Below are 14,034 nucleotides of genomic sequence, written 5' to 3'. Positions count from 1 at the left end.
CGAACAATAAGCTCGAAACTAGCACGACGCATCACGAACGATAAGCTCGAAACTAGCACGCCCAAAGCCCAAAGCTCAGCTTCACATTTGAATAACATGGTAGTGGTAGTTTTTACTTGGTTTAATTAAATTTTATCATCTTAAATGATGATGTGGAAAACTTCTCAAAACATGATTGGATGACAATGTAAACATTCTTTACACAATTAGTACATATTAACCATTTCTCAAAATAAAATCCTTCTTAATAACGCAAATCAGGTTAATTAGAAGGACTGAAGGAATTAAGAAAAACAAAAACCATCTAATCTAATGTTGCATGGCTTGGTTTATACCATGACTTCTCTCGCCATGGCTTAGTTTATATCATGACTTCTCTCGTCACGACAAATTGTGTGATGTAAAATATCACGGATCATTATATTCTCATGTACTATTATGTAAAACTTTCGTAACTATCTGTCTCTTTATATGTACTAATATGTGAGATCCTAAAATATTTATAAAGTGAAAGATAGACACAATAATCTACTTGACATTGTCATGTCATCTAATTCGCACAAGTTATTATCGTCATGCCGCATACCCACTCCAACGGGTCGCTCTCACGAAACTTTCTTGTTCCTCCATCGTAATTTTTTTACAGCAAAACACTGATTTCATTAATAAGAAAAGGATGGAAGCATATCCGAAGTAACATCAGTTTGAATACAATAAATAACCTCTTCAATCCAGATATGATCAGGAGAGACCAAAGCAAATTTAGCAAGAGAATGGGCTGTGCTACATTGCGTTACCTTCTAACAGAGAAATTATGAAAGTCTACTAATTTGCCTACAATCCTGAATAAGAAACAAATTCACCATACACCTCCAAACTAGTTCCTCCATCGTAATTTTAATTTGTACATACTGCAAGTGATAGTGATACATTATTAGATTAAAAGTCAAGAGAGCTAATCACTACATCTGAGACAGAGATGAATGAAACTATAGCATATTCAGAACATTGATTCCTTCAAAATATTCAGAGCTCTAAAGTGTATCCAAATTATGAAGCAGAATACAATACAATGGCCGCAAATGGTTGGTGATGCATGCTCAACTGCTCCATTGCACCACAACCTACTACAAACAAAATAAATTAAATTATCAATAGCTGAAAACCTAACAGTAAACACATGATAAAACCATCAATCAACAGCATATTAAGCTACACAAAACTCACAAGGGCAACTATGAATAGGAGTAAGTCTGATAATGGATGGTGTTATCAATGGGTGCGGCGGGTAACAAACAAATAAACTTTGAGGAAAGGCACGCCACAGATTGTTTTGTGATGAAGAAAGCGAAACCCCAAAATAAATGAAACAAAAGAAGAAGTGAGTGTGAGTGTGAGTGGGTAAATAATTGAAATAGAACAAGACTCGCTCACAATTCATTTGCAGTAACGATCAGCCTTCTTCTTGACGCGATCATCGAGGGCCTCCTCAACGGACTTGGAGTTGGTTTTGGTTTTGGTTTTGGGTTCGTAACCGAACTTCTTGGCTTCAACCGGGAAGAGTTGTTCGTATTTCATTCGCTTCGCCGCATCAATCGTGTACGCCTCTTCCTCTTCCCCTTCTGCTGCTGCTGCTGCTGCTGATTCGGATCCATCACCCTGTTTATCTATGACTATCAGGGTTTCGTCTTCGTCGTTAGGGTTCTTGTCCTTCTTCTTCTTCCCTTTCTTTCTCTTCTTAGGATTATCGGTGCGAGTGGCCAGGGTTCCTCCTTTGAATGCTAATCTTCCTCCTTTCACCCGCTCGTATGGATCCGACATCCTTGATTTGATTCCCAAACACAATCTCCCCACGCCGCTCCGCTAACCCTCTTTAAAGAAAAGCGATTAATGTCTTTTCCGATTTATCTGGATTTTTTTTTTTTTGAGATTTTGAGAAAAATATAAGCTGTTTTTTCTTTGTTTGCACCAAAAATAATTATTTTTAAGGTTTAATTGTATTTTTTAAACTCACACGAATGCATACACGGTTACCTCCTATTTTATTTACCAAAAAAAAAATTAGGCTTAAAGGGTCAAATAACCCCTAAAATTACAAAGGGAATCAGTTTCATGACCTAAATTTTTTTACATCAAATTAGGTCCCTGTAATTTTTTTTTTAATCCAATTAAGGACAAATGGTGTCAGACGGTGATGTGGCTTCAATTTTAGGCTACTCAGCTTTTCCACGTGGCATTTTTATTTTTTTTTAATTGAAAAATTTCAAAACTTAATTTTTTAATTCCAAGTCATAAATTAACCTAAATTAAAAATAAAAACTTAATAACATCTTAATACAAAATCTAAACTAATCACTAATACTCTCTAATCTTATCTATTCAGCCCCAAATCTTAATCTAATCATCTTCATTCCTTATCCTCTCTCCTTCATTTTTTGTTTGTTTGTTCTGCATGCGTTCTGCATCTCTTCATCATCTCTTATTCTTCATCATCCATCATCCATCTTTAGATTGAACCAAAACCCCATGAACTCAGATTACCCTGATCCAGAACCTCCTATTATTCTCAGGTTTTGGGGTTTTACTTGACTGGTCTGATGGAGGTTTGGGGGTGAGAGATTGGTTGAGATTTATGGGTTGGATGATGGGGGTTGCGGTAGTGGAGGTGGGTGTGGTGTTTTGGGTGGGTCTGCGGTGGGTGAGGGTTCTTGGTTCTGGGTTTCGGTAGGTGAGGGTTTCAGGGTTTTGGTTGGGTTGCGATGGGTGGGGTTGGATGTGGGTTGCAGCGGTGGGGGTGGGGGTTGTGAGCGGTGGGTGTTTTGGGTTTTGAGCATTTTGTAGAAGTCAAAAGCTTGTCTTTTTTAATTGAATGCATACACAGGCTTTGAATCAAGCTTCATGTCAAGAATGTTGAGTCTGTTATTGACTGCATCCATCTTCGTAGAAGAATCAGTCAAAAGCTTGTCTTTTTTACCTCTACCAGAGAATATTACCCCAAACAATGCCTTCTGGAGATCCTCTATCACCTTCAAGGAGGCTTCTTCAGTTTCCATCCCTTGAGATTCATAGTGGGATATCAATTCCCTCGGCGACGAAAGTCTTTTCTTTATGCTTGGGTTTGCTTTAATTCCTAGCTTAGAGGGTAAATTTGAGGCTGGAAGTTGATCCATATCCACAATTTTTCTTTTTCTGCTTCAGTTACTCATCAACATTCAACGGTGAATTCCAAGTTTGGGGGATGCTACTCGTTGCAATTACAGATGGACATCGAAAGTATTTACCCCCAATTTGGTTTCTTCTGCTTTTGTGCTTTTGTGTCTATGCACTTAATAGTTATTGGCAAGACTTATTTGGTTGTCTGGCTTTAGTTTGAGCACTGCTGGGTTCTTGCTTTTCCATTGTTTAGCTTTTGCTTCGTCTAGTTTGTATTTAAAAAAAATTAAGTTTATATTTAGATTAGGATTTTATTAAGTTTTTTATTTTTTTATTTATGCTTTAATATATGAGTTGGAAATAAAAAATAAATTTTTTGATTTAAAAAAATTTTAAAAAAGCCACGTGGAATTGCTTAGTAGGATAAAATTGATGTCTGGCAGCCTTTATCCTTAATTGAATTAAAAAAAAAGGACCCAATTTGATGTAAAATTTTTTCAAGGATTGTAACTGATTCCTTTTACAATTTCAAGGTTCATTCAACCCTTGAAGCCAAAAAAAAATATCTCAGTTTCTGTCCTCCACATTTAATGTCGTTTGCACTTAAAAAATCTAACTTGGTTCAGGTACGTGACTTGCACATGGTTACCTCCTATTTTTTACCTAATTTGAGAGAGAAGATCTGACTTGGTTCAGGTATGTGACTTGCACATGCCTCTTAGTTGTGATGAAAATGTTAGGCAATTGTTGATAGATGTCAAGCGGCATAGTCAAGTGGATGTCTTTATTGAGAACAAACTGGAGACACGTGTTGAAGTTCTGGAATATGATGCTGAGAAAGGAGCTGAGTTTGATGCATCTGTAGAATTATTTCAGAGAGATGAGGTTACTGGTAAGAGTGATGAGGGACATGGGAATAAGGTTCACAGTAACACCTAAACCTCGTAACTTGACCAATTCTCACTAAAGATAGATAAAAAAAAAATTCCCAAACAAATCCTATTTTGTTACGTAAGCAACCAATAATACCATGACCAACATCATGAAAATGGTCAAACACAAACCCTAAATCTATCTACTTCATAGCTTCAATTTTCCTTAACAACCCAACAATCACCTTCTTTTCTGTTGCATTAACCTCATCATCATACCATTTAAAGAACTTGTAGCCTCACTTACCACTCCCTTGAAAAAAATGATCAAATAACAATCTCTCTTAATTCGCAAATTAAGCAACAAACGATATTCACAATAGCTAGCTCAAAGAGACCACATCTATAAGTCCATGATGTAACAGGTCGAGTTTCAACTCTCCAAAGTCTCACATTTTCTATCATCTCCTTCTCCTTTCATAAAAGAGAAGTACTTGACGAAACTGCGCTTCCTCCAACCATATCCTTTGACCCTTTGCTTTTTGGAAGCTTCCATCTATGTTCAGCTTCACAAACTCTGACATAGGAGGTTTCCAATGGACGCTCAGAAATTGGCCATCATCTATCCTCGCAAAAAACGAACCAGATAATCATGGTCATGGTAGAGCTTATGCCACGCTACCTGAATCGGCCAAGGCTGGGGATCAAGCACAATGCTATTCTGCCACTTCCACATGCCCCAAACAATATGTATAGAAGTGCATTAAAGTTTTTACTCTTTTTAATTATAAAAGTGCATGTGTTTTGGATATAACTGTTATTGATTTCAATTTATTAGAAGCTCACTTATAATGAGAATAAGCTCAAACTCAAGCATAAAAGATGAAGAGTCACTCACAATATATGGTGACGCCTCATATTTTGTTTATCTGACGTGGTAAAAATAAATCTACATGATAAAATAAGATATGTTGTAACAATCTCTGTGAATCTCTTAAGCCAAACATATACCCAACTGAATCAACCATAGGGGTGGAAATGGGCAAGACGGCTCGTCGAGGCCTACCAAAGTTCGAGCCTATACCGGACTTATTTGCTAAAAATGTCAAACTTAAGTTTTTTAAAAAACTTGATTAGCTAAAAAAGTTAAGCCTAGGCTAACCAAAAAATCTGTTAGGCCTGATAAGCCGACCCATTCACTTAATTTTTTTTTGGTAATTTAATAAATATATTATACTAAATAATATATACCAAAAAACCCATTAGGCTTGGTGGCAGCATCATGTTTGTGTTTGTCAATATAAATTGAAAAATGAAAATAGAAATGCAATGATATGTGTAAAAGCTTATAAGCTCGTTGACCTATTAGCTTGGGCCTATTATCCCCAATGCATATTAGCCTCTTTAAGAGGATATTGTTGGGCAAGTAGGCCAGGTCAAGCCTCCTAGAAGGCAAGTCGAGCTTTACAATTTGGCAAGCCAAGGCTTGGGCCGCAAGCTCCGAATGCAGGCCAGGCCTAGGCCTCGCAAAGCCTAGCCTAACCCAGCTCATTTCCACTCCTAATGAATCATAAATAAATTGTTTTAATATGCTTAGACAATAACGAATATATATATATATATATATATATATATATATATATAATTATTTGGTGAAATATAAATAAAGTTATTGAAGTTATCAAATATATATGATTTCTGTTTTTCAAAAGAGATTTTTTTTGGTGAATTATGTGGTTTGAAGATTTTTTTTAGGTATGGTATCTCGTGTAGTATATTAAATTATAATTTTGTTAATTTTTTGAAAAAGGCTGAGGATTTATTGTTGCAATTTTTTAAAATTTAAGTTCAATGAACCAATATCATATTGTTCTTAATTTTGTTTATGTTATTCAATGCACGATTTGAAAACTAGAGTTTTAAGTTTAATTTGCAACTCTTGGAGATCATTCAAGTTCATTTCTTGTCAGAATCATCCTTGTCAGAATCATCTTTCTTCATACCTCACCGATGTTGAACAGTGGGTAGACTTCTCCCAACAAATGTTTCTCCATACGCACCACCCAGGAATCGAACCCTGAACTAGATACTTAAGGAGCTCAACTATCTACCAGTTGTGCTACACCTTGTTGGTAATGATATGTTTAAATAACAATAAAAATAACAAGATTTATTAAAAATTTAATTTCAGGTTATCTTAGATTTTTAATTGGTTATATTCATTATGTGTCTCCGACACTTACATTCAATAAGAAAAAAGTTTGCAGGAAGCTGGAGGTTGATAGTTTTATTAAACACACCTAGCAGTAGCAGTAGCATTAGGAGGGTAGAACAATGGTGTCATGACAATGAAGTTTCGTAAAAGGATTCGTGCATCAAGTATCCTAATTCGTGTTCACATGCACTCTTTGTTATTAGAGTTTTGGTTAATTGGTTATTATTCCTTTTCTTTATATTTAACAAGCTTTGGTCCAGCATATCCATAATGAATGGAATGGTATTGGTATATAAACTTATGGAAGAAGCCCCATGTTGAGATCTCACCTCAGGAATTGCTTGAAATAGAATAAAAGTGAGATGCTTACACCCGCATACACGCACTAAGTGAGTGACTGAGAGCTATAACTTTCACGTCAATCTTCCTCAGTGTCAAATATTCACATATATATATATATATATATATATCAATTTATTGCTTGATGACAGATGACAGACCTTACCCCTCACCCAACTTTGATAGTACTCTCTCAACCATTGAACGAAGGAACACAACATTTCTCCTCTCTGGTATTGTATGCGCAACAAATAGGCGTACACTACGCAATTTTGAAGCTTACATTGTTAGCAGAAAATGGCCAAGAGATCAGATTTTGCACAGAAGCTGCTCGATGATCTTCGCCTAAGGAAAGAGCGAATGACTCCATCTCAGAGGTCTAACCAATCCCACCATTTACCAACAGGTAAGTTTCAGTGCTAGATTTTTGCACTTTCTATTAACATTAACTAGTTTCGTCGGCTTCTGAAAATCTATTCCCCAGAACTGTCCTTCCAACAAAAAATAGCTATTCAATTTCAATTAGACATTTTTTATGGTTTCTTCTTGGTATGCTCTTGTAATAAAAACATTCATATTTTTTCTGGGTGCTTCACTTCGCAGTTCAATTTCATCTTTTCTGGATTTCCTTGTTCCCCCTTCTTTCCCTTCTACCATGATACATGCATGCTCCCAGTTCAAGTCCTTTAATCTAGGCTCTGTACTTAATAAGCTTGTTTATTGTGTGATCTTGGAAGCGAGAGAGTGCTGGCCTCTACAAAGCCCACACATATGTTTTCTTTCTGTAATTCTGTTCTTAACCATTTAGGATTCTAGCACCACCTTGATGTAGGATTTCCAAACTGGGATTTTATCAATAGAACTATTCTTTCTACCTATTTTTCTGGTCTAGTCTATCTATTGCTTCCCACTGTTCATGTATCCTGATTTATGGTTGAAATTAGCAAGATATTGTTTGGAAATTAAATTTTATAGCATTATAATATCTGCTCACTGTATCTACCATAGTGAAAATGAAAAATGAAAAGCAGATGTTTCTGTTCTTTAATTTTTGCAAACATGTTCAAACAGATGCACACGCTTGCACCAAGCAAACATTCAGAGGATTCAGAAATACAAAAGCTAATGAAAATGTAAGTGACGTGTTGTATTGTGTGCCTAAATGAAAGCAGATAGCCATAAAATTTGTTGGTTAAATTGTTTGATACTACGCAGCTTAGTTCCAGAACTGGGGAGATGCTGAACAGGAGGAGGCACAGATCAATAAACACTGGAGAATTGTCAAATCAGATTATTCCATATGGGAAAGGTCAGAGCTCAGGCCATATGTCCCAAGCCCTGGCTTTTGCCTTTGAGAATGGAGGGAAACTAAGAAGGGGGGATTTTTCTTATAGGGATGCAATTATGGGTTTCCTTCATCAAATCAAAAGGGGATCAGTGGAACTCGGCTTGTCAGAAAGAGGAATCAATTTAGATAGGCAAGTAGCTTCAACAAGACACACTCCTAATCTCTCTCTTATGCAGATACATGAAATATCCAAAGGTGCACAAAAAATAAACCACATATTGAGAGCCTGCTCTGATGGTCTTAACATGGATACATATTCATTACAATTTGCAAAGGAACTATTACAAGGAGCCATTGATTTGGAAGAGTCTCTCAGGATGCTAGTAGACATGCAGAAAAGTTCAGCCCCACAAGGGCAGAACAAAAGTCGGCTCATACTATTAGAGGAGGAAAATGATGATGATGACAATAGAAGGATGGAAAATTCTGAGCAAATGCAACTGGCCCGACCGACTTTCTCCTTCGACAAGCCCTCAAGGCATGCCCAAAACCACCACCAAGTTCACAAGGCTGTTTCCATGCAGAGGCTTATTACTCTCACCAGCACCAAGGAAGTCAGAAACTCAAATAGAGACAACAAAAATGTGAAAATACAGGTTTCTCAGATGCGATCAACTAGCTCTAGCTCTGAAATTTCAAAACAGAAAAGCCAGATGGTTTCCAATCCAGAGAGCGGAAGGATCCCTAATGTAATAGCCAAATTAATGGGGCTGGACAACCTTCCTGAGAAAGTGGAAATGGAATCAAAACACATGCATCAGAAGGATTCAGGTAATACACAAAAAGTAGAAGGATATCATGGAATGACATCCAAGCATACTGCAGAAAGTAGCACCAAGAAGACTGAACTGAAGAAAGAACAAATAGAAAATTTGATACCTCTGGCTAAGAAAAATCAAAAAGTTGTAGAAACCGTCAAAATACCCGCAAATCAGTATGAGGAACTGATGTTTGGTTCTCTCCTCCAAAAGGCCAGCTTTGAGGGGGTTGTTCAGAATGGAAAACCACTATGGAGGAACCTGGATGGAATAAAAGCATTTAAAAGATTTGACAAGACCACCACCAAAATAGACAAGCATAATAAAAGTTCTGCTCAAAAGAACCTTATTAGAGAAAGTCAAAATGATGCTAAGATGACAGGAAGAAAACAGGATCAGCCAAATCACAGCAACAGAGAACAAAAAGGCACAGTCAAGGGAAGAACCAATGATCCAATTCTAAATAGTATGCTGGCCCAGCTGGATCAAGTGCACAAAACATCAGAAGTTAAAGATTTGATTCGAGTTGAAAAAGAAATCAGTGGAAGCTTCATTCCACCAGAAAAAAGAAACACAAGCAAGGACATATTGAACAATGAAAAGAAGCCTCAGAACCATCTTGGAGTTCCAAAGTCACACCTACTCTCCAAAAATGGGAGTCAGTATGAAAAACATCATAGAGAACAGCAGCTCCAGCAGAGGGAAGAATACATGTTGATGATGAGACCACAAGGAGGGAGTGAAATGACATCCAAGAGTTCATCAAAACCCCCTCAACAATTGATCAATCTTCATAAGAAGCATCCATCCATAAACCAAGCCACACTGTACAAGAAAAACTCTGGAGAAAATGTTGCTGCTATGAAATCAAAAGGCTTTTTATGTAGTCACAATGATGATCACGATCTAGTCAGAGATGAAGAATCCAACAACACAAATGAGAAACTAAAAGAAATTATCAATAATAGGAAGTTGGGCCAAACTTTCTCTCCAAGAGAACGAGAATTTGTACGAGCTAAGGGAAAGCATGGCGTCAAAACACTGAAGGATGAAAAACATGTTCATAAACTGGCTAGCAAGAAAATAAAGAATACCAGAAAGTTAAAAGTCGACATGCCTGGAAAGTTTGATCAAATATTGACTGGAAGAAATGGAGCAAAGCTCATCACTGAACAGGGAAAAGAACAGATTCCCAGTTTGCAAGAAGCAAGAGATAGAGAAGCTGATAAATTCAATGTCCTGAACAGAGCAGAGAAAGAAAGTGTGAGCATGTCCAGACAAGCAGATGCACATATCATTTGCTCCAATGAACTAGAAACTGTGGCGGTGGCTGAACCATTGAATGTGAGGTTGCAACCACATAAAGAAGCTGAGCTTCTTCCTACATTATATTGCTGTGGTGGTGGAGAACTTAAAAGCCCACAAGAATCAGTAGCTTTACTTCCCAATGATTTGGTAAGTTCATTTTTGCTAGGATCTAAAACAGTCTCATAGTGAACAAAATATAAATTAAGCAGAATGATTTATTTAACACCAAAGATCTTCGCAAGCTAACATAATTCTTTTTAAATCTGTAGCACTACCAAGATGTGAAATCAGTAGCGATCAATTTGCAAGATCAAGCTGTTCTGTTGGAAGCAGGTGAAGGATTCAAGACCGGTGAAATTGCACCGCATATAACAAATGGTGAGTATAATTATGACTTAGGAGTTAGGATTCAAGTTTTATTTCCCAAAATTAAAATAACATCTCATGTTATGTTGTAGGATCACGCGCTTACCACTACGCCAAAACCAATTGGTGTTAGTGAGGGCGCAACGTTATTTCTTATAGCGTAGCAGACAGCGCCCCGTTTCGAATGCTACCTGCAGGCAGGATGCTGGCCCACCTGGACCCAACAATCCCCCCCAGCACCTGCCAGCCAAACTAGCTGCACAGCATGCCTTCCGTGGGATTCGAACACGGGACCTGGCTCTGATACCACTTGTAGGATCACGCGCTTACCACTACGCCAAAACCAATTGGTGTTAGTGAGGGCGCAACGTTATTTCTTATAGCGTAGCAGACAGCGCCCCGTTTCGAATGCTACCTGCAGGCAGGATGCTGGCCCACCTGGACCCAACAGTTATGCTACGTAGTGCTAGCATATTAAGAAATGACAATGACTGGCCCCTCATCTATCATTTTCCCTCTTCCTTCATATAGTCACAATCTTTCGTGCACCATCCACCAAAATCTTTTTTTACTTTATTTTTCTGATTCAGCTTAGTAGAAGCATGGCTAAAAACAAAGCAACATCCACCATCAAGCCTTCTGGGGATGGGGATGCAATGATAAGCCACACAGTTATATCCACTTGGGTAAAGAGCATGATGAATTGATATACCTCAACCTTATAACGGAGACATTTTTGTTAAAAAAAGTAAAAATAACACAAACAACCGAATGAAATTCACAGAAGGGACAACAGCACTTTTAGACCTTATGTCTAATCTTCTATACTGTTCTTTTCTTTTGGTCACAACCCATGACGTTTATCCAAATTGTAGATGTGAGTTAGCTGGTTTCACCCAAGTTTAATAAATTAAACATGGAAGGAATCAATTTTAGTATTAGATTTTGCTTACATTTGTTTAATATCACAGGAATTCAGGAAGGCAGAATTGGTACTAAGCACTCACAATTACAAGATCATAGCATTTCTGAAATAAGCATCCAACAACCACTAACAGAAAGTGAGAAGTGCCTCAAGTTGATTTTGGTCATGAGTCAATCATTCGTCAGCACTGCAGAAGCACTTTTCAGACTCAACTTCCCGGATAACATTCTTCAAGGTGGTGATCTGGAGATTCAAGATGAAGGAAGCAAACTGATATTAGATTGTGGATATGAAGTAATGAAAAGAAAGGGGATACGGCAGGAACTCAAAGTTCATATTTGTTCAAAGATATCAATCAGTACCGTGAAAATAAGATCACTCGATGACTTGGTTAGGCAGCTGAGTGAAGACATGGAGAAGCTTAAATTTTACGGTAGAAAAAGAAGTTCTCAAGTTGATGTGTTTGAGGACTACCTGCCTAAAATGCTTGAACATGATGTATATGACAAAGATCCAGACATAGACTGCATGTGGGATTTAGGTTGGAATAACGAGACATATGCATTTATGGAAAAATATGATGTTATAAGAGAAACAGAAAAGCATATCCTTAGTGCGCTTCTGGATGAGATCACCGGTTGCATGTTGAAGGAGGTCTGAATATGACAACAATCACACACTGAAAGTAAGAAAGAGAGCTGGGGATCAAGTTTTTCTGCGTTGGTTTTGTGCTTGTTATTTTTAAGGATAAGGATTTGATTGGTGTAAGTTTGAAACTCAAAAGGCAAGTTGGACTATTTCTGTGGCCATATTCCTTCATGAGGGGCATCCTGAATTTTCATATCAATTAGCATTGTCCACAACTAGGGGTGGGAATAGGCCAGGCCGTTCGTAGGGGCCTATGGCCTAGCCTACCACAGGCCCAGGCCAGGCCAGACCAAATTGGTAAATAGCCAAGGCTTAGGCTTTTTGAAAAGCCTATTTAGTTAAAAAGGCCAGGCTCAGGCCATTCAACAAGTCTTGTAAGCCTTACAGGCTAGCCTATTTAAGTAAATATGATTAGTATTTTTTGGTAAATTGTAAATATGATAAGTATAAATATATTTTACCCTTGATGATGTCTATATATTAAAAATTTATAATAATATCTTGATATTATATACTTATTGAGATTTTAGTATATTTAAGCAAATTGACTTATATAACGATTCAAAGTTATAAGTCTTTTTAAAAATAAATATATGACGTATTTAAATATCTTAATATGGCGTGTGATTTTAAATTGGCTCTTCAACTCTAAGAAACCAACATAATCTCGTTTAGTTTCATCACGACCTATTAGCTGATAATATTATAAGTCTGATTGTTGAAAATATTATTTTAGTATAATTTAACCCGTTAGCTTATAAGTTTGATAACTTCTTTACAGATAAATTTATTAACAAACGTAAAACTCTTGTTGTGAAACGGGTCTTTAAACAGGCTACCAGGCCAAGCCAGGCTTTCGGAAGGCCCAGGCCAGGCTCGAAAAAAAGCCTTTGATAGGCCATAGGCCAGGCTCAGGCCTTAAGATTTTTAAACAGGCTAAGCCTATTTAAGCAAAGCCTACCTAGGCCTAGCCTATTCCCACCCCTATCCACAACCATCTTATTTTTCCACTCATTTTTGTCTTTTTATCTAGGCTTAAATAAGTTTTTGGTCCCTAACCTTTACCATATGTTTGGTTTTGGTCCCTCGCCGGAGTAAATGTGGGTTTTAGTCCCTAACCTTTGTTAAAAGGTTTGGTTTTAGTCCCTCCGGAGCTTTGAGTCAACGTCGGAGCTCCGGTAGCCCATGTGGCATGGCCACGTGGGATTAATGAGCTGACGTGGATTTTTTTCTTTTAAATTAAAAAAACATAATTAATTTTTTAAAAAGAAATTGTAATCCTAATTTAAAATTCTTAAAAAAAAAACCTAATTTATATAACTTTAATCCCTAATCAAATCTTTAATTTTAATCCTAAATTTTTTAACTCAAATCTGCTCTATGCCGTGCAATCCATAACAGTTCCTATTTTTCTTCCTATCCATCATCAATATCTCCTTCTCCATTATCAATTTGTTTTTTTAGCACCTAAAATTTGAAATTCCGGTAATTCCTTAGAACACATAACTTAAGGTATTTTTTGAACTCCATAACTTAAGGTAAATAAAAAGAAAATATTAATAAAACAGAAAATGAATTGGTTATGAACTGGGTAGCAACTTGGCTGCAAGGAAAAAAAAGTTGCGAAAATAATTGTTGGATTGGAGATATGATCATCTCAACAAAGGAATTTTACTACTACAAGCCACAATTTCAGCACCATCTTCAATCCTTTTGGACTATGTTTTTGATATTGGTTGAAATTAGGGTTCCCAAATGGTGTGGGTACTCCATCTACCCAGTTAGATCCGCCGTCCTCTTTCTTTGCCATCGTTCCACCGCCGTGGCGTGATGGAAGAATCAGATTCGTCGTTCTCTCTCTCTCTCTCTACCAATTTTGGGGCTTTATTGGCGGTGGTGGGTGGGATCTGCATGGTCAGAGAGAAGAGGGGGTGGGTTGAAATAGAGGCTTGGAAAGATTGTGGGAGAAAAGCTGCAAGATCTGTCCACCATCGGGTTTCTCTCGTTATTTTCTACCTTTTTCTATGAACTTGTTCTTCTACTGCAATAGATTGGAAAATGATTTTCTGAATCCAGAGGGTAATAGCCATGGGAGAACAAGG

At 37.2% G+C, this 14,034-nt stretch overlaps 3 protein-coding genes across 7 annotated transcripts; 1 reads left to right on the top strand and 2 right to left on the bottom strand.

Annotated features, from left to right (window-relative positions):
* Positions 1-793: 793 nt before the first annotated feature.
* On the bottom strand, positions 794-1,912 carry LOC130711667 (uncharacterized). 4 transcript variants are annotated; one of them, XR_009010736.1, is made up of 3 exons: positions 1,435-1,912; positions 1,228-1,304; positions 794-1,127 (listed from the first exon to the last, which is right to left on the bottom strand). XR_009010736.1 is itself a non-coding variant. In XM_057561376.1 (2 exons), exon 1 carries the CDS (start codon positions 1,819-1,821, stop codon positions 1,438-1,440), a length of 384 nt encoding a protein of 127 aa, XP_057417359.1. In that variant the 5' UTR covers positions 1,822-1,910; the 3' UTR covers positions 794-1,124; positions 1,435-1,437. The 4 variants fall into 4 exon arrangements, 2 of the variants coding, with proteins under 2 accessions (XP_057417359.1, XP_057417358.1); XR_009010737.1 differs by having other exon boundaries at positions 794-1,124; XM_057561376.1 differs by lacking the exon at positions 1,228-1,304 and having other exon boundaries at positions 794-1,124; positions 1,435-1,910.
* Positions 1,913-2,861: 949 nt separating this feature from the next.
* LOC130713480 (uncharacterized) lies at positions 2,862-3,170 on the bottom strand. The gene has a single exon (XM_057563244.1). It carries the CDS (start codon positions 3,168-3,170, stop codon positions 2,862-2,864), a length of 309 nt encoding a protein of 102 aa, XP_057419227.1.
* A 3,573-nt stretch (positions 3,171-6,743) lies between these two features.
* On the top strand, positions 6,744-12,402 carry LOC130711662 (uncharacterized). 2 transcript variants are annotated; one of them, XM_057561370.1, is made up of 5 exons: positions 6,744-6,985; positions 7,651-7,712; positions 7,795-10,140; positions 10,263-10,371; positions 11,331-12,402. In XM_057561370.1, the coding sequence occupies exons 1-5, from the start codon at positions 6,877-6,879 to the stop codon at positions 11,942-11,944; spliced, it is 3,240 nt and encodes a 1,079-aa protein (XP_057417353.1). In that variant the 5' UTR covers positions 6,744-6,876; the 3' UTR covers positions 11,945-12,402. The 2 variants fall into 2 exon arrangements, with proteins under 2 accessions (XP_057417353.1, XP_057417354.1); XM_057561371.1 differs by lacking the exon at positions 11,331-12,402 and adding an exon at positions 10,452-10,579.
* The last annotated feature ends 1,632 nt before the right edge of the window (positions 12,403-14,034 follow it).

The sequence above is a fragment of the Lotus japonicus genome, chromosome 4 (genome assembly GCF_012489685.1).
Source record: "Lotus japonicus ecotype B-129 chromosome 4, LjGifu_v1.2".
NCBI classification, from domain to species: Eukaryota; Viridiplantae; Streptophyta; class Magnoliopsida; order Fabales; family Fabaceae; genus Lotus; species Lotus japonicus.
This window is presented reverse-complemented; position numbering and strand designations above follow the sequence as displayed.

Coding starts and splice junctions, on each gene's coding strand:
- LOC130711667 (XM_057561376.1), bottom strand. CDS start 1,821: ATGTCGGATCCATACGAGCGGGTGAAAGGAGGAAGATTAGCATTCAAA.
- LOC130713480 (XM_057563244.1), bottom strand. CDS start 3,170: ATGGATCAACTTCCAGCCTCAAATTTACCCTCTAAGCTAGGAATTAAA.
- LOC130711662 (XM_057561370.1), top strand. CDS start 6,877: ATGGCCAAGAGATCAGATTTTGCACAGAAGCTGCTCGATGATCTTCGC. Junction 10,141..10,262: donor CTTTACTTCCCAATGATTTG/GTAAGTTCATTT, acceptor TTAAATCTGTAG/CACTACCAAGATGTGAAATC. Junction 10,372..11,330: donor TGCACCGCATATAACAAATG/GTGAGTATAATT, acceptor TTAATATCACAG/GAATTCAGGAAGGCAGAATT.